This window comes from Rhipicephalus microplus, chromosome X (assembly GCF_043290135.1).
Source record: "Rhipicephalus microplus isolate Deutch F79 chromosome X, USDA_Rmic, whole genome shotgun sequence".
NCBI classification, from domain to species: domain Eukaryota; kingdom Metazoa; phylum Arthropoda; class Arachnida; order Ixodida; family Ixodidae; genus Rhipicephalus; species Rhipicephalus microplus.
This window is the reverse complement of record NC_134710.1, coordinates 249,454,130-249,473,735: the sequence shown is the minus strand read 5'-3', so window position 1 is coordinate 249,473,735 and position 19,606 is coordinate 249,454,130. Positions and strand designations below refer to the sequence as shown.

Sequence of the window (19,606 nt, the reverse complement as noted above, 5' to 3'; positions counted from 1 at the left end):
TAAGCGGCTAACGGATGAGAAGCTCCTTGCTCGATGCATCAAAGGGAAAACCCAGAACGCATCGGAATCCCTGAACAGCAAAATTTGGCTACTTTGCCCCAAGACTAAGTTTGTCTCCCGAACGGTTGTCGAGACTGCCGCAGCTATGGCAATCCTGTGGTTCAACAAGGGTCATGCTACTTTCGAGCACATCCTGGAAGAGCTCAACATACTGCCATCTAGAGATGTAATTACTTTCAGTGATTCCCGCGATGCGAGGCGCATCAAGAGAATGTCCGAGCGTCTGACAGCAGAAGCAAGGGCCCACCGTCGTCGTGGAGTGAAAAGGGCACGGCTAGAAGAGAGTGCTCGCAAGGACCGTGAGGGCACAACCTATGCTGCAAGATAGTTCTAGTAACTTGCAGTGCTTTTCAAAGTTCTGTTGAACATTATGGCCAAAAATTATGCATTTCTAACAACTCTGTGATAAAAACAAAAAGGTTTCAAACTTTCAAACGCGTTTTTCTCCTTTTGCAGTTTTGTGTGATCTGTGCTTCTTATACACGCTAGTTCGTATACTTAAAATTGTCATACCTCTATGAAATTTTGCACATAGCATGATGCCCCGCCGCGGTGGTCTAGTGGCTAAGGTACTCGGCTGCTGACCCGCAGGGCGCGGGTTCGAATCCCGGCTGCGGCGGCTGCATTTCCGATGGAGGCGGAAATGTTGTAGGCCCGTGTGCTCAGATTTGGGTGCACGTTAAAGCACCCCAGGTGGTCGAAATTTCCGGAGCCCTCCACTACGGCGTCTCTCATAATCATATTGTGGTTTTGGGACGTTAAACCCCACAAATCAATCAATGCACATAGCATGATGAAGGCCCATAGAGTGCAAGTATCTATTCAGATTGTCAGTGCTGCTTGATTGTTTTTCAAAAATTACATAACATTGAAAGCCCTTGGCAACTACAGCCATAGTAAATTTTTCTGTTTTATTATTGTATTTCACCTTTTTACACCAAAATTTATATAGTTTTTTGCACTCTACAGTTCCAAAGGATCATAGTCAGCTATATCTGCATGCTTTATCGCACTGCTTATAGGTCAGAATTGTTGCATAACAATGGCCATAATTTTGCAGTATCTGACCTGCAGAAAGAAAACCAAGCAATCTACATGAAAATAAATGACATATTTGAAAAGAGGAAAAAAAACTCTATTAGCATGCCAATTTGTGTTAAATTCAGACTCTTATTAAAGAAAATCGTTTTTCGAGTAGCATCTCCCCTTAAAGAAAACTAGTTCGATTTGTTTTTTTATGTAAAGCCTATTGCAAAATATTCGCATGACTGTGAGATGTGAGACCTGGACAAATTCAATCACCAGGGTATGCATTGCTCTGCAATTGTTCTAAATATTGGGCATCACAATATCAAATATATTTTTACAGCCCTTGAAAAAACAAAAACATGCTTTTTCTACCCCTCAAAAGTACCCATTATTTTCAGTGCAGACAACCGCTTATTGCACTGGACCGGTTTTACTCTCCCATAGAACCCCATGTATACGCACACTGCTTATTGTGCAGTTTCCTAAGATGAAAGGCTCGTTATACAGTATAGTCAAACCTCATTAGTTTGTACCCGCTTTAAGCATGCTAACGGTTAAAACGAATTGCGACGAATCCCTGACAAATTCTCGGAGATTAATGCATTTGCGGTCTGCTTAAGCCATATTGTTCGGCTTATGCCAACCGGTTAGTGTGTAATAACTGTGTACCGCGATAACATTTTGCACCACAAAATTTTACTGTGCCTCTGTACTTGCAGACGCCACAATGTGCCATGAATGGTTTTCGTCATGTGGATAAATGGGGAGATCAGCCGATAAGTTATTCCAACTTCTGCGCGATTGAGACGATGACATTGCGAGTAATCATCCGGGAAAAAACGTAAGGAGAGGTGGCGACTACTGACAAATTTGTCGGTATGACTTATCGCTGGCGAAAAGCCTTGTCACAGCAAACATCCCCAGTTATCTGCTCAGGCAAGCGTGTGGCATAGCGTCAGTTTAGGAGTACAGTCGAGCCCGTTTATAACAAACCTGAGCGTGATGCGGCATCTGTTCGTTATATCCTGAAGTTCGTTGTAAATTAAACACAGCTTTTAAGAAGTTGCTTGTGAAAATTAAAAATTAATTTTTTTTGTAAAGAAGTCTGTAAGCACGTCTGTTTCGACAGCGCAGATGTGATCCTCGCACTCGCATAATTATCACACCCTCCACATCTCCCTACAAAAGTAAGATTTCTTTTTTTTCTCGAGTAATTATTGCACCCCCAAAAACTGCCGCAATAATGTCGTCTGCTCGTTCTAGCCACTGATGATAGTGTGCGCCATCTGGTGCCATCTCTTAAGCATCAAGCGTACTATTGCACGGAGATTCAATCCAAGCCAAGCCATAGTGGCAAGTGCACGTTGCTGCGTGTTTTGTATGTTGTGTCGGCAATTCTGTCATGTTACGGGGTGATACTAAATCTACACGGCTGCTTTCAAGTTGAAAGTGATAGATCATGCACCAAACAACAACAGGGCCGCCGTTAGGCCCTTTGGTGTCTACGAGTTGTGTTTTGCTACTGGTGACGGCAGCTGAAAGCCACCAAGACGCGTTGGGCCTGCCATGTGCCTAAAACTGGGATTGATGGTAAACTTTATTTCTTCAGAAGGAAACTACGGACGATTCTGTTGCCACTAGTTGGCGAATCGGTCCTCTTCGGGGGCTTCAGGCTCCGCATTAGGTCCGGCGTCAACGAAGCCGGCCTTGTGGAAACAGTTCAGCACGCATATAGCCGTCACCTCAGTCCATGAAGCCTTCAGCATCTCCAAAGCAGAGTACAAGGTCACCCGAAGCGGCAGGTTGGCTGCCGGGCGCCCAACAGCTATGAGCAAGCACTAACTCTTGAACATGCGAATGATACCAAAGTCCTGCGGTTGCACCTTGGATGTCTTTTTGGGCGGCATGAAAAGCAGGGTTACTGCCGTCAGCGAGGCTTGTATGTGGTGTGCGGAGCATTTGTTGACCACGAGCAGCACGCGCCTGGCTTGCTTGAGCATGTCTTGGTTGAATTCGCGCAGCCACTCTACAAATAAATTGCGCGTCATCCACGCTTTGGCATTATGTCTATAATGAACAGGCACATATTCCCGAAAGCAACGTGGCTTCTTCGATTTGCCGAATACAAAGAGCACGCGCCGGTCGCTGCCATTCATATTACTGCACAAAAGTGCTGTGATGCGCACTTTGCTATGTTTGCCGCCAGCGCACGTGTCGTCTTTCATGGTGTGAGTTTTTTTCCGGCAGCATCTGATAAAATAGCGCAGTTTCGCCTGCGTTATAAACGTCTCGCTCTGCATAGCTGGAAATAGTGTCTTGATTTGCTTCCAGCCCTGAGCAACGTTTTGGTCGCTTGCCGAGGCTTCCTTACCAACTATAGATTTGAAGACCATGCCATGGTGCACTTTAAACCATTGTAGCCAGCCATTACCAGGGCAGAAGTCTGGAAAGTTCAAAAGGAATGCAAAGTCTTTTGCTTTGGCCAGCATCATAGGACCGCTCATCGGAATGTTCCGAGCTCGTGCGTCGACGAACCATTTCAGCAGCGCGTCCTCCATGTTCGCGTAGGTAGCCCTCCGCAAGCACTTTCTCTCCATCGTGTTGGCAAAGCCACTGATGATCTTTTCCTTGTTTTTCAGGATCGTTGATATGGTTGACTTGCTCACGCCGTACTTCGTAGTGGATGATAATTTAGAATACAATTACGCTTTAGTTAAGTCAGCTGCAAGCGCAAGTTGTTATAAGATTACGATAGAGCTCCGCACTTGTCGCGAACATTGATCTGCTGTTAGGGGTACAGTCGAGCTCACATATAACGGTCCCACTTAAAACGAACCTTCGCTTAAAACGAACCATATCTGCGTGGTCGTGAAAATATACATTGGTTCAATGGTACGTAATCGCACTTACAACAACGCCGGCCCTGCCTCCGCGCTCTCTAGTTGCCGCTCTCCCCGACCGCTTTTTGTTACGCAGCCCTCAGTCCTTCGTCCCCCTGCTACTCTGAGCACCCTGCATCACCAGACGAGGCCAGAGTTTTCACACTGCCACCAATCTTTCGAAGACCGGTCGGCCATCTACCCTGTTTTTCATCACTGGTACTGTCGTTGGCGTCGCCGGCCTGGAGTGACAATTTGCCAACATCGTCGGCCACCGACTGTATCCGATCGTCTGCGTCTAGTGCACGCGCGTACACTATCCAGGGCATTGTGAATGAAGTATGTGGCAAGAGCGATTTGGAGGAATCAGATTTCAAGAACGACAAAATTTTGGAGGCAGTGCCTCATGCAGCTTATGCCATGAGCCTCAGCAAACCAGCACCCTGCCGTTTTACATGAACTCAAGACCGCCCTTATCACTTATGCTCTTCGAAACACGTTCATCACGGACTTTTTTTGGGTAAAAAAAAAAAAAGTATTGCAAGAACAACGAAACAACAAAACTTTGGACGCAGTGCCTCGTGCAGCTTATGCCATGGGCCTCAGCAAACCAGTACCCTGCCGGTTTAAATGAACTCAAGACCACCCTTATCACTTATGCTCTTCGAAACACGTTCATCACTGACTTTTTTGGGCAAAAAAAAGTGTGTTTTCACTCACAACTTTTTTAAAAGCTGTGTTTCATTTACTACGAACTTAGGGATACAGCAAACGGATGCTGCGTCGCGCTCAGGTTCATTATAAGCGGGCTCGACTGTGCTGCTTATCAGCACATTGGACCTTGTGATGAAGACTGTCACGAGAGGACACTTCGTACTCGCGATCGAGCGTTACGTACTGCTCATCAAGCACTGCGGCCGCGCACATCGCAGCTACTGTAAAAACCATAGTGTAGGTCGGACCGCAATATTGGTCGACCCCCAAACTTTCTATCTCCGAAAAAGAAAATATTAAAAATCGCTAAGTATCGTGGCAGGCCCTTATCTTGATAAATACGCGACACAACCACTGCGCTGTAGTGATGTTTTTTTACTCGGACTCGTACGAACTCGAGTCCAACAACATCTGTTTCTCGCTAGTTATGTCCCAGAGTGCATCGTCCTCCATTCCATCCAACGCGTTGCTGGTGCAGCATTTGCGGAAAGACTTGAGCACCATCTCGCCTGCGAGGGATTTCCAAGCTGACGACACCCTGCCAAAAATGGTCGCGAGCGGTGTACGTCATAGGCGGCCAGCAAGGGTCTTCGAATTGTCGCCCATCATTCATTCATTGTAGAACTTGCGCACATGATCTTTGAGCTAGTGGATTGAGCTTAGTCCCCCCAGGGATCACGACAAGATCAGTCTTGCCATCGAACAGAGTTTCCTTTACATCGCCCGTGAGGTGGCCTCGAAATAAGTCGAGCACCAACATGCTTGGTCGCTGAAAAAAACGTTCAGGTTGCCGATTCCACACGAGCCATATCCACTCGAGCATGAGCCCTTTTTCGGTCGCTCTCATGATAACATCCTGGGGAAAGTCTTCTCTTAGCAGCCCTTTTATTTTAAAAATGATATAAGGGACAGCTTCTTTCCATCGGCTGTGCACGCGAGCATCGCTATAAATCGCGAATGCTCATTGCCCGTTGTCAAGAGCTTCACCTGCTTGAAGCGAGCATCACTGTAAATCGCGAATGCTCGTTGCCCGTTGTCAAGAGCTTCACTAGCTTGAATCCTTTAGCAGTCACAATCTGTTTTGAAGGCATATCGAACCAGATCGGAGTTTCGTAAGTGTTGCCCGTGTGTCCCATCATGTAACAATGCTGTCTATGAGGCCCGATGACGAAGCGCTGATACTCGACCAGCTTGTTACCTAAATCTTCGGGCTGTTTTCGGCACATTGAAGTACGCCGCCTCTGCGCAAAGTCCTTCCACTTCATGATGGCGTGCCCTTGAATTGCACCCTCGTGAGCCCAGAATCACGTGCTATCTTGATAACTTTCACGTAGATGCACTCCGCTGTTACGGGTAGCGACCTTGTACACAGCTCCTGGACGAATTCGGCGAGTAGCGTAACTAGTTCGAAGTGCACTGTAGTTCATCCACGAAACTTGCCGTGTGCTTTGGCATACTCAATAACTTTTTTCTTAAAGCCTATGTAGACTGCCGTATACTAACCACTCATTTTTGAAGGAAATAGAAAAAAAGAAAACAGCAAACTGACGAACATAACCGAAGCAAAATGGCCTTGTCTAGCCTTGCCCAAAGGTGCTGCTGCTGATTCTCACGATGCAGTAGCTTTTGACTTCAGCTGCCCATAGTTGTGACTTCCATTTTTTTTGCAAACTACCGGTAAATAAGATGAGGGTCGAATTTTCGTCACGTTTTTTTTTATTCGACTTATGTTTCGGTTTTTACGGTATGTTTCGGTTTTTACGGTAAGCTTTCTGCTTCGAAGTCATGGCTGGGCCTCGCTACACATTGAAATTTCTGGGCAAGACCATCACACTAGCGAAAATACAAAAGCTAAGAAACCGTAATGTGCTTCGTTGAAAGCTGTGAATTACATTACCCCCTGGCTTCTCAGAACCGCAGATGGGTGTTTTGAGCATCGGCAGTGGACCCCTCCTACAGCCATGCTCAGCACGCAGTGACCACACGGAGCAATAGTGGCAGCGGCTAGCAGATCAAGCACACTGAGCGATGATTATTTTTGCCCAAAGGGGTAACCGATCAGAGTGAAGATCGGCGGCGGCCTTCGTTCTTAAATCCGTACATCGATATCTGCAGCGCGCTGATGGTTCCCATGAAAAGTTAACATTGCGACTTGGACTGCTTATAGTGGGCTATTCAACATATACACGCACGGCCTCACAGTTGCAATGTAACGGCAAGGTTCAACTCAAACACTCTTCATTTACACACCTGCGTGCTGCCTACTGTAGACCGCATGCATCGTATGTACCTATTTTGTGAGGTGCGCTGTAGTATAGAGGCCACAGTCGTGACTGTCCCAGCAACATTGTAGCTTTTGATGATGAGGTAATTTGCGCCTTAGGTCTTGCAGATGGATGAAAGCCTGTTGTCCAATATGTCTGCTTGACCATTGCTGACAAAAGTGCTCTGAAGAAGCTACTTTGTTGTGTGAATGTGGGAACCTAGTTACTAATTTTTAAAATTTATCAAGAAAACACCTTTCTTTTTTCAAATGAGAGGACCTTATCCCGCAGAAAAGTTTAATTGGAGTTAGACACTTGGTGTGCATACAAAAGCATGTGCAATATGGGGAATGTGCGGCACCTGCAGGTGGCGCGCCAATACAGTGCGCTAGCACGCTGTCACGCTCTTTCATTATTTTACGTGCTTATTATCGATCAAACGATGACGTTAACGTGAGGCATGTGCTGTAGCGTGATGTTGTCTTGAGGGCAACCGAGTGCGAGCTGGACTAGTATGTACAATCAAGATTCATGCTGAGCAAGGGGCGCTTTTCCCTTGCGGTAATGTAGTGAGATGCCTCTTTTTCTCAGAGGCGTTCATTGTGGCAATTCTGCTTCTCCTGGAATCTCGGGCTCTACAAAATAGCTGGGAGCAGCACAGGAAATGGACATGGCTGAAACTGCATCACCACAGGGCCAATGCACCATTTTGTGGGGCAAATGACCAATCGGCGAGCTCAGTGGCACATCGATTGGTCAAAAAAAAAAAAAAAAAATGTGCCCGAGCCTGTTTACTGTTTTTTTTTTTTTAAAAGATGAGTCGGAAAATTCAAGTTCTTTCCCCCAAAAAGTACATTTCTTGTTTTATTTATCTTCAAAATATTAGTTTTCAAAGTAATAGTTTCTGTACTCTAGAACTTGTTTTTGGTCTAGTTGGTGCCTTAGTTTGGTGAACATTTTCTAACTGGCGCAAAGCTAGAAACATGGAAAAGAGGTAAGGAGGGAGACAGGCGAGCGCTCTTGTTTTAGGGGCGAAGCTCCTTAGGGCGTGGGCTGTGCGTCCCCTGTAGCCTGTATGTAGCCACCTCTAGTTTAGTTCTTGCAGTGTTCACTAGATGGCGGTACCGTCCCCTGTATGTAGCCACCTCTAGTTTAGTTCTTGCAGTGCTCACTAGATGGCGGTACCGTCTCCTGTATGTAGCCACCTCTCGTTTAGTTCTCGTAGTGTTTACTAGATGGTGGTACTTGTAGCTGATGATGAAAAGATGCAAGATGTTATAAACTAGAAAGCAGTACTTGTAGTTGATGAAAGACGCGAGATCTTATACAGGAACCGCTCTCCCTTCATTTCACAGACCATAAAGCCATCATAATGAAGGGACATTGCAAGCCATCCATCGTCTAAGAACAAATAAAAGTTGATTTGTGTATATACACACACAGCGTTTCTCACGTCTTTACATGATGATCGACTGGGCGAATTACACGGAAGATTCACAGTTTACCGATGAATCCCTCCGGAGCTTCGCCCATTCATCATCATTCACCCCGTGAATATGCCGTAATTTTTTTCATGTTTCTAGCTTTGCGCCACTTACAGAATGTTTAACAAATTAGTTTCTGTACTTTTGTATAAAAAGTGATTGTAAATAAACCTGAAGTAGGTTAAAATTATTTTTGAAGAGGACATCACAAAGTGGCTACTAAAAACTAAACAGCTTGTGTAGTCTCCTGAAAATTGTCAACTGGTTCAACTGCCTGTGTCAACTGCCTTTGCATTTCGCATGAGCAATTTGCCAAATCTACGTGCTCAACATATCCACGATTCCCAAGCTCTCAGGTTGGAAGAAATAATTTAAAAAAAAGTCTGCTGCGCACATGAGCTGTCACTTATTAACCCCGAGATCGACCGGAGTTGCCATCAGGGGGCCACTGGTTGAAGGGCGCTTAGTGTGGATTGCTCCTGGCATCTGCTAGCCACGTAAGACTAGCATGTGTGTGTATGTCATGCGCATTTTCAAAGGGTGGTTTGTCCCACTCTGTTAGCACAAATTTAATTGCTTCTACATTTGTTTATAGCATGATGTACAGGCATATTTGGCCTTGCTCGGCTCTATATGCACTGTAATAACATCAGTTCAGGCACTTGCCCTTAGTTCTGTGTATCGTCGTCGTACCCTACGTTCGCCAGGATCTTGTTGATGTATGTGCAGCGTCTTTTGTAGAAGCACAGCGTAAAGTGCACTTTGCGTCGTGCCAACCATTATGCAGTGATTCCACTCTTGCGCCAACTGCGCCATATCAACAGAAATGGCGCCAAACTGTGCCAAAGTTGGGTTTGGGATGATCTATCACTGGCAATAGCCACGACGGCGCTTCAATACATGTGCACCTTGTTCTCGGGTTCACTAAAGTCGCAATGACGTACCTATTTTATTACGCTGAATAAACATAGGTCGCGCGTACATGCTAAAATCCACAATGCTATGTTTGGTGCCGACTCAACTCTGTGCAAGTGCGCTTAACGGCGAAACGTGCTCTCCGCAGGGGCTCCTGACGTCTGGCCCAATCCGTAGCGTGAAAACTGTGGCAAGGATTCTTCGACCCATGCCCTCCGCTCTAGGAGTGCTTCTAATAGCTCGTTTGAACAGTTGCATGGCATGTAATAAAAGGGTTTTTACTAATAACTGCACGCGTGCCTCCAGAATATCTGTCATGGCTATGTCTAGACATCGCAATCTAACTTTTCATGCTTCGCGTCTACAGAAGAACACGTAAATCGTGGGGATGCATTGACACTTTATCCATGGATCATCATACAGAACAGCTGTATCGTAAGTCCTTCCACCAGCACTTTCATTCGCGTTTATAATTGGTGTGGCGGTAAAAGACCCTGCCTTTTTGAACTCGAGGTGGCTAGGGTCCAAATTGAAAACTTTCGCGTGCTTTTGCTTTAAATATCATCTCATTAATAAAAGCATGCCTCCTTGCCAGGCCAGCCGCAATTCGGTTTAAATACGCGCAGCTATAGTGAGGCCATCGCTGGCGGCTCTGTTGTTGGAAGGCCTGTGAAGCGGCTACGCTTTGTTACATGTCTGCCTCTCACTTTTCGGGTTCAAGGGCTGACGGTTAGAAAGAAAATTGAACACCATGGCGTCACATTTATTGTTTCATATTGGAGGGAGGGGTGGAGGGTAGGCTGCTGTGTCGCTTGAAGATGGCTGGCACTCACTATCACAAGGCATAATGAGACTGCTCGTGAACTTTCTGTGCTGCTAACCTCTGCTTCACGTATAGATAACTGACAGCCCGAAAGCTTTGGCAACTAGAGCGATCATTATCCCTTTAGCCATCGTTCTTTTGAGTTGTGCGATATCGGCAATATCGAAATCTAAAAGACTTCACTTACGCTCTTAGCATTGAATGTAATGTCGATAAATTGTATTGTTATTCCAAATAATATGGCTTGACGTCATCTGTGAGGAGTGCTAGTGGCAGGGTTGCAGTTTCCAAGGTCTGCACACTCTCAAAAACTTCCTGCACGCACGGTGTTCGATATCTGCGACTTTGGTGACTAGAGACACCCGAAACATCTCTTGCAATGGAATCAGACTTGTTCTGAACGCCCAGCCGGCCGCTTCAGCTGGCGTTTTATTCAGAAATATTTAAATAGAAATGCTGTAATGCTACCAAACATGGTCATTGCGCATTAGACCTTTGAGCTGTTATGTAAGCATCAACAGTACCTTATAGCTAACGTGAAACAGAAGCCGCGGCCAACAACAATGTTGACAGGCACGCACTCCGCTGCTCTAGACCAGTGTGATTCTATCTGTACAGCACGAATGGCACGTACGAATGGACCTCCGAAATGGTGCGACGATGGTGTGGGGCCACCTTGTGATCAAGGCTCACTGCTCTAGAAAGCGAAGCACTTTTTGCAGTCTGTTCGTGTTGAAAGTACAGGGTAAAAGAAAAAGCAAAGCACTTTTCACACAGTCGGTTCGTGTTGAGAGTACAAGATAAAAGAATACTGTATATCAGCCGTAAATAGCTGGTGCGCCAGCGATTACACACGCAAAGTCTAAGTTCATAACCCCACCCCCTTCGCGTTTCTAGCTCCTTATTCCAGTTCCTTCGACACGGGTGGCGTGTTCCTCTTTGCTTGAGCAACAATCGATGGAAGGCCTGGCACACAGGGAATGTTATAACATACGCCCTCAGTGCATAGGAGATAGGTCGCCTCTTCTTATCTCTGCTTTAGTGGCGGGCGTAGCTCCCTCGCAGGCTTTTACCTGCATGTAAAATACCATGCGCCTAGGCATGTTATCAATTGGGACATTACACAAAACATCACGGCCAGTGGCGCAGCGGGGTTGGGGGGCACATTGGGAATGTGCTCCCCCTCCCCCCCAGTTTCAGATTAAGTTGCAACCACCCACCCCCCAATTTTTTTTTTTTAAATTTTGGCTACACCCATGGTAAGGTCAAAAACCAGTCGAGAATGTCCATATAATTGCTATCCCAATTAAGACAAAATGAATCTTGCCTTGGAGTTGTCTGAGGCGTATGCATAAGCTACCCTGTGAGATTTTTATTGCAATAGCAAATATATGGGCATTCTCGGCTGGATTTTGCTGTCTGCGTCTTTGTCACTCACTGTATATGTACACGCACACACACACACGCACATACACACACGCACGCGCGCACACTCGCACACACATAAATGAAAAAAAAAAAAGACTAAAGGGCAAGCTATTTATATCTACCGCTTGCTTGCCTCTGCTGATGGAACTTTGGGGGAGGGGGGATTATGGTGTTTTCAGCATTACCAGCAAGATGGCGCACTGAGCATGCGTCGCCACATCGTCTGGCGGTGCACGCTGTAATCGCCCATGCACACTTTACCCTGCTTTGAGGAAGGGAATGACGCTCTCTTGGGCGCCCTTATCGCGTGAGGAGGATGGTAGGTCTTGGCTAGCCTCGGGCTCTAGCTGGAACGATTCTGTTGTAGTTACTGGGCGCACAAAAGTCACTGCTATCATTGCAGTAGTTACTGGGTGCACAAAGGTTACTGCTATTATTGCAGCCTCAATTTGCGAAAAGCGTGCGTTTCTCAGACACAGCGAAGTAAAAACTCGGATGCTTATTTGTTTTCATCATCTGTACCTGTGAGTACATGCGTCATTTGTGCATGAGAAATGCGGGGCACGTTTGGGTCTGCTTTTGATTATGCGCGTGATGTTCCAATTTGTTGCTATCGCGTTCATTGCTTCGCTTTTGCGGCAAAGCTGTGACTTTTCTTTATGCACTGTTTAGAGGACACGGTAGGGGTTTCTTGGAGTATGGAGACAGCCCTAGCCACATAAAGTATTGCTGCAAAAGGAAAACGAAGTTTTTTATATTGTTTAGTTTCAGCAAAGAGATGAGTGCCGGAGGGAATTGGCTTTTTGAGACTAGATGAATGTCATATTACGCCCAGCAGTTTAAATTCTCGAAGTCATCTTAGGGAAATGCACTTGGGACTGTGTGAGTCTCTAACGTTGTACGTCGCAGCATTTGTCTACAATATCTGCTCATAGCCACGTAGGTGTATTTATATTATTTCATGAAGTGCAATTTTATTTAACCAGTATTTTGTTTATTTGCTACGGGAATTATCATTGAACACGCTTTTCCGGAATGCTCAACAGTGATGCCATTATTCTTGCATCGTCAACTGAAATAGGGAGTGCTTCTAAGATGATTAACTGCATGAAATTCGCAATAAATCTAAAATATTTATAACTCTTCACAAGGGCGTCAGAATAATTTTTCATGTCCTTGAATATAAATGCAACTTGCTTCTCGTCTAGGATTTGAAGTTAGATGCTCCATATTGCTCCAAGATGGAAAATTTTCCTGCTCCAAAGGGCTCTGAATCGGAAGACCTCGGTAGCATCACTGATTATGTGAATTCAGCGTTTTAGCGATTCAGCTTGTGGTGAACGGAGTTTTGCATTGTTCTTAGGTGTCTAACTGCAGCTCTGTTACTTATTGGATGACCTTTATTGTGCTTGATATTACCTTTTATTGTATGGTCATGGTCCTGTTAGTGAAATATTTCAGTCTTCTCAATTCTGACATTTCAGTACATGAATTGTCTCATAAAAACAACAGAAAGTGGAATGACATGGAGGTGACTAAACTTGAGTCCCCGTGCACAATTGTAACCTTGGGTGAAATTTATACAAACACACCTGTGTGCTATGATTTGGGTTCGCTTTTGAAGAACCCAGATTGTCAAAATTTCAATCCAGGCAGCAGGCCTCCTACTTGTGTCGTATAATTTCACGCAAAACGTCATTTTTCAACCTTTAGCTTGAGAGGTTTTGTGGCGTTATAGACTGATAAAAATAGCGGACATTATTCGCGTGAAAAAAAATTGTCCCATCAAATACCTGAACCCTCGTTGCATCACTGATACGATAGTAATCAATTGGAGAATGGTGCGTGCTGAACTGTTACCTTTTTATTATGAGTAAAAACATAGCGCTAAAGCGCTTTCAACGACGTAGCTTTTCTGAATAAACTTATAAAAACTGTTGTGCATTCATTTCATGGAGAACTGAATAAGAAAAAAATGTGCAGGCGTACTTGTAATTCTCATTGTCCAAGAATATGGGATTTCTTTCGTTCTCTTTTTTTAGTATCCAAGACCAGCATGCGTAAACCAAATTCAGTCTCACTGCAGCAGTGCCCTGTTGGTGGGACAGATGCTAAACCCTTACAAATAAAAATAAAAAAGCGACAGTGCAAAAATCTAAATGTCAAGCGTGAACAACCCTTTTAATGGCAGATTGCGCTTCTCTCGGAAGTAATAGTAACGTTCGTGCATCTATTCAGCGATGGACAACATATATATATGTATATATATATATTATTATTATTAGGAGTAGGCTGTAGCCAATGCCTTTCATTTGCTGACAATTGCCTCACACTGCTTAAACAAAAAGCACCACTATGTACTTCTGTATGCGCACCGCCAGCCGCCTAGCCACACTAGCGCGGTGATGTTGTTGCGACCTATTGCCCGATCTCTGGGCAAATACTTTTGAAATGCGTTTTTCTCAAGATACAACTTTAGGAATGTTCTTTAGCTTTGAAATCATGATTTTGGTACATCTGATAGCCAGATCAAGATGAAATTTTGCAGTCATATTCCTTAATGAGTGAAGAATGCATATATAATTTTTAAACTTGATGTCCCCTACGTAATTTTTATAGACTTAAAGTAAGCCATCAGTATGGTCTTTTTTTTTTGCTCTATACTGTATATGTAAATCAATATAACAGATAGTTATTCATCTCTCATTTGCATTTTGAGTTTTGAATCCCTTTTATTGTGGTCAATAACTACTTGTGCATGTAAAATGACTTACATGCACAACTTTTATCACTGCTCCCTTAAACGTTGGTGTAGAGTTTTTTCTCATTACTCTTAGTTCGTGCTACTTCACCAACATTGTTCCCTAGGATAGCAGTGAGAAAGTTGAAGGTGTTGCACCTGCACAGCTGTTAGGCATGTCCACATGTCAGTCTGCAATTTTCTCAAAATCACCTTAAAACCTTGATGTAAATCAAGGACATGCAGATGCAAGAGCTCAGCATCAGCCTGCATGCCAAAACAGTGTCTTTTGTGTATTTTTCAGAACTGCGGCTTTGTCATCTTTGAGAGTTGTGAGGCTGTCGAGACAGTACTACATAATGCGGTAAGTGCTGAGGCTTTTTTTTTCTCACTCATTATTAGCATTTGTGAAAATTTATAGCAGTGTTTTTGAACACCAAAACAGCATTAAGAATTAGTCTAAAAGGCACTCAGCAGTACACATAAGATGGCTTGTATAATTGAGACAATTAATGAGTAGCATCAAGTGAACATGTTTTGATGTTTGTAGTCAGCAGCTTCAATTTTACATTAGCCTATTGTAAAGTATAAAACAATTTTGTTGAGCTGGTTAGCGTTTTTCATTTCTGTAAAATAATTAAATTGGAATGTGCCACATCGCTGAAAGGGTGCAGAAGCGCTGGTTCGGAAGTGGACACTTGACAGACCACACTATAGAATAAACGAAGACTATGTTATGCATACCGTGCAGGACAAAGAACTATTTCATGGCTACGTTGAATTGTAGTTGCCTTTGTGCCATCATGAACAATTTTTTGTTTTTCTGTTGTAGGTACAGGTTGAACATGTCTTTGTTTGCTGTTACAGTAGACTCTCAGTAAATGGAAATTTCTTAAACTGAACTACTGCTTAAGCGGAGCATCTGCATCTAACATGATTTGCTCAATACTTGTATTTTGCATTCTTTATGTACTATCGTGAGCAATATGAGCTAAAACGTGCGAGCATGTGGCAAATAGCTTCAAAACCGATAGCGTCGTACGTGGATGGCGCTGCCGAAACCGGCGGGGAAAGGAGGAGTTCTCTTCCATGAACTGTTTTCACTCCCGCTTCTCTGGCGTTGCTTCGAAACGGCAGCTTATAACGTGCCATCGGCCGCTAGCATTGGTAAGAGATTAAAGCATGCAGAACGTCATAATCTGTTGCCTAGGGTTAGGCGCCAAACACCCCTGTATTCCTTTACTTGCTAGCGGAGAACGTCCCAGCGTAGAAATATGACTGTTGTGCAGTTTGCTGGTCTTGTTGACCGAGAAAAGTTGCACAATGTAGTTAGTTGAAAACATTTATTGTATGCTCCTAAAATTGTAACAAATTTTATTGCGCACAATTTATCAGCTAGCTCGTCCTTTTCATACATGTTTACTGGGCTAATAACGGGTCATGGCTTCACCGGCTTGAATCTAGCTTTCATTCTTTCTGGCAGGGACCTGTAGAAAGCCTCGATGAAGGTTGTCTCAGCTTGAATATGTTTTCACTCTTCTTGTAGAGCCTCCCACAGTTCATCAGCTGTCACCAAGTCCAAAGAAAGCCTAGAAAGGTTAGCCTTCATACTACCCACACGTGTTCAGTAATGTTTATGTCCGCACCCTTCACGTACTACTCAAGGCACATTACCCCTCGCTCACCTAAAATACTTGCAATGTTCTTTGCTGTATTCACGGGAGACAAGTCCTGCTGTAATAAATAGCATTCATACGGGTGTAAGCCATTCAATACATATGGAATCATCTCGTGCTCCAGCAGCGTGCAATACACATCATTTGTGAATCTCCTGGAGATTCTTGCAAGGGGACTTTGTCCGTCATGCGAGATAGCTGCTCAAACGTTTACCGATGTGCGACCACTTGCGGCTACCTCCTTGATGTGCTGTCCATGCGTCACACTCTTGTCTGCTGGTCCCAGTGGCTGGAGAAAGTTTCTTCGTCGGAGAAGACGACATATTTCTAGTCCTCCACCGTCCAGCTGCGGTGATCGACCACGAACTTGAGGCGAAGCCGTTTTGTTGGCACATGTGAGAAGGGGCTTTTGAGCGGCGATGCGACTTCGGAGTGCAGCTTCCCTTAGCCTCCGCCGTATTGTGCTATCACTTACATTCGCAAGGTCTAGAGTACGGCACACATCTTTTGCATTTAAAAATGGTTTCTCGCTGACTACAGCAACAACTCACTGATCTTGGTCGAACAATGTGGTACGGGGTCGCCTTTTATGCAGCGCATCCTTAATTTGTTCTTCATCTCGATAAGTTTGGAATATCCTGTTAACAGTGCTGAGATTACAGCCCGTAAAGGTAGCAATGCTTTTCTGCGGGTAACCTTTCAGTGATAATTGAACGACTTCTCCCCGCTTATGTATAGGCACTCGCGACATGTTTAGGCACTGGAACCCGAAACAATACTCGGCAAAAACAGCCGTAGTCTGCGATATCGCTACTTCAAGAAAAAAAAATAATGAAAAAAGCATATCAAAATGACCAGCCAACACCACCTAGACTTGATGAAAGCATGGCCTGTACATCATGGTAGACTACGTCAGTCTATATTGCGGCGGCTACATAATTTGATGTGACACGGGATGTAGCTGTGCACGATCATGTGAATTGATATAGCCGCTAGCGGTTTTGGACATACTACAAGTTGCCGTTTTGCTCCTACGATATCGAGACAGGAGTGTCGGCAGCTATCGTAAGTGCGGCGCCCTTTCCACTTTGTTTCTCACAGCGGTCGCTGTGAATAGACCGCGGTCGCTGTGAATAGACCGATGTAGAGTTAAAGGCTATTTTCCACGCGCTCGCGTGTTCCAACTCGTATTGCTCACGGTAGTACCTCTCAGCAAACGAAATTCCTGTCAACTTTTTCGCTGCCATGGGAAAAGGGGCCGGTTTTACTAGGTGTGCAAAAAAATTTTTTTGCGGCTAGATAATGCCTTATTTACATTATTTGGTACCAAAGTGTAGTGAAAGGAATGGTCTGTCCAATCACATAAATGTAGCATATATATTTAATATACACTATAAGTAAAAAAATGTTTGAAATGGAAAACTTCTGCTGTGATTATACAGTTAACTTTTAAGGGGGGATGCTACACCTTCCAAAAACACTTTAATTTTTGCGAGTACCTCAGTCAAATTTGGAGAGCCTATGTAGATTTTACTGCTGATTTCAAAAATCTAATTCTTTTTTTGCTGTGACAATTAGTTTTAAAGATATAATGAACTGCGACTTTTTCAATTAAGGCCTAATTAGCTAATTAACTGTAACTTGGATATTGATGTGCAACCTATAGAACCAATTCGGTATGTTCACAGTGTGCAATAAAGTATAAATCATTGTTCTGGGCTATTTCGAAGCAAAGTTGTGGGATGTTGAATATGACATGAAAAATTTCCCCATCTACACTTGAAACAAAAGATCCATTTAGAGAATTTTCTCCAAAAATTATTACAATAAAACTTACTTTACGACACATCCCCTGCATTTATATTCGAAACAAAAAAGAAATCGTAATGATAACCCAGATAGAACAAGAGATATTGCTCCGGCATAATGGGAAGCACATGAAAATTGTCGTTTTCAGAAATCGAGAAAAAACGTGGGCACACATTTTTATTGCAGAAGATGCAACAAGACAACCTCAAAACGCACCAGAAGCATAGTCTGAATGCATTCTGTGCTCATGCCTCCTCTTCACTAGTTTCCGGAGTTCCAATGAGGCTGTTCTTTTCTTGTTGGAGACAATGCTGCGACGGTGGTCTTTTTCTCTCGCTCTCCTGGCACCAGTACTTGTCGCATTCATGTCCATTTCACCTAAGATTGCCGTTGCAGAATTCAAATTGCCCGTGTTGAAGCGCAGCACTGCTTCTGCAACAGCTGCTTCAACAGCGAACAGGGACGCATGGTGCTCCTTGGGGGCCAAACTCCAGATTACCGGATGTAGGCTCTCAATGGAGTTCTGCGTTTTGCCGCGTTCGCACCTCTGAAGCAGGGCTCTTTCCGAAAGCCGGGTATAAACCGGTAGTAATGCCTCTGCCACGTCTTTCGGTAGATTGTAGGCATGCCTGGGGTCGGGCTCACCCTTTGCTTTTGCGGCATTGTGCCGACACCATGAAGTTTCACCAGCTGGGCACAGACTGTGGTCCGAGCATTCATCAGTGGAGGTGACGTGGCAGTATGTGGCCATCACAGCCTTTTGCATCTCGCCCACGTCACCTTCATGCGATTTCAGAGCCCGGCCATAATATGTGCTCAGCCTGGTGATCAGCTCACCTGTGAGCCTGCCTTTCCCACCAAGGCCTCTTTTCCCATCGCACTTTTGTTTCTGCACCAGGTTTCTCGATGCGGTGCCCATCCGTTTCTGTACATGATTAATACAGTCTTCCTTCTGCACGTCAATGTAACCATACACCTTGGCGTCTTGTATGGCGCAAAATGTCCTAGAGTCTCCATCAGACAGCATAGTTGTGTAGCGCAGGCCATGGTGTTCAAGCGACCTCTGAAATAGAATTAGAGCCGCCTCCACTTCCATTTGCCCCGCTTTGCTGTTCGTATTTTTTTGGCATTTGTGGTTAGCCTTCCATTCTTGATAGCCCTCACTACTAGGCTTTGGGCCCACCTCGCAGCCTAGGCAAAAGTTGGAAAGAACGACGTAGTCCAACACGTAGCCACTAAATAATTCGATAACTGTGCCCACGCCGATGTGGGAAGAATGGCCTCGCGTCTTCCACGTGCCGTCGTAGCTAACGGCAATATTGCCCCGGTGGCCGAAGCACAAGTCATCATAAATTGTTCTAACCTTTTCCGCACATTCGCTCATAGCGGACTCAGCCGCTCGCGTTGCAGCGGGTGCCAGCGTGTTCTTCAAATGCCGCTGAAACGTCTTGTGGTGCATACCGCGGTGTGAGATGCCCATTGTTGCGAAAATATCGTTCATTTTCGTTTGGCCGTTGCCGGTAGCCACCATCGCCCTCGAAGCGAGAAGATTTACTTCAAACGGATTGCACGTTTTCGTGCCGTTCGCGCGGGGCGAAGTCCATTCATTCGCGATCTCGCCGCACCTTTCACACTGCACTGGCACTTTCACGGCAAGTCCGTAGTCCCGATCCCCTCTGACGATCGTAGCCGGTCCGTGGCAGGCTTTGCAACACAAGGCACCCATTATCGCGTTTAGGATATCTAGATGCATAAGCAGATAAGGAGCAGCGTGGTCCGAGTCCT

At 44.8% G+C, this 19,606-nt stretch overlaps 1 protein-coding gene across 7 annotated transcripts in view; it reads left to right on the top strand.

The window, feature by feature from the left end:
• Positions 1–19,606, top strand: part of rin (ras GTPase-activating protein-binding protein 2) — a 114,241-nt gene that overhangs the window by 74,701 nt on the left and 19,934 nt on the right. For all 7 annotated transcript variants that reach the window (XM_037414162.2, XM_037414164.2, XM_075878912.1 and 4 more), the window contains exon 7: positions 14,641–14,700. In XM_037414162.2, coding sequence (XP_037270059.2) covers positions 14,641–14,700 — 60 coding nt within the window. The remainder of the gene's footprint in view (positions 1–14,640; positions 14,701–19,606) is intronic.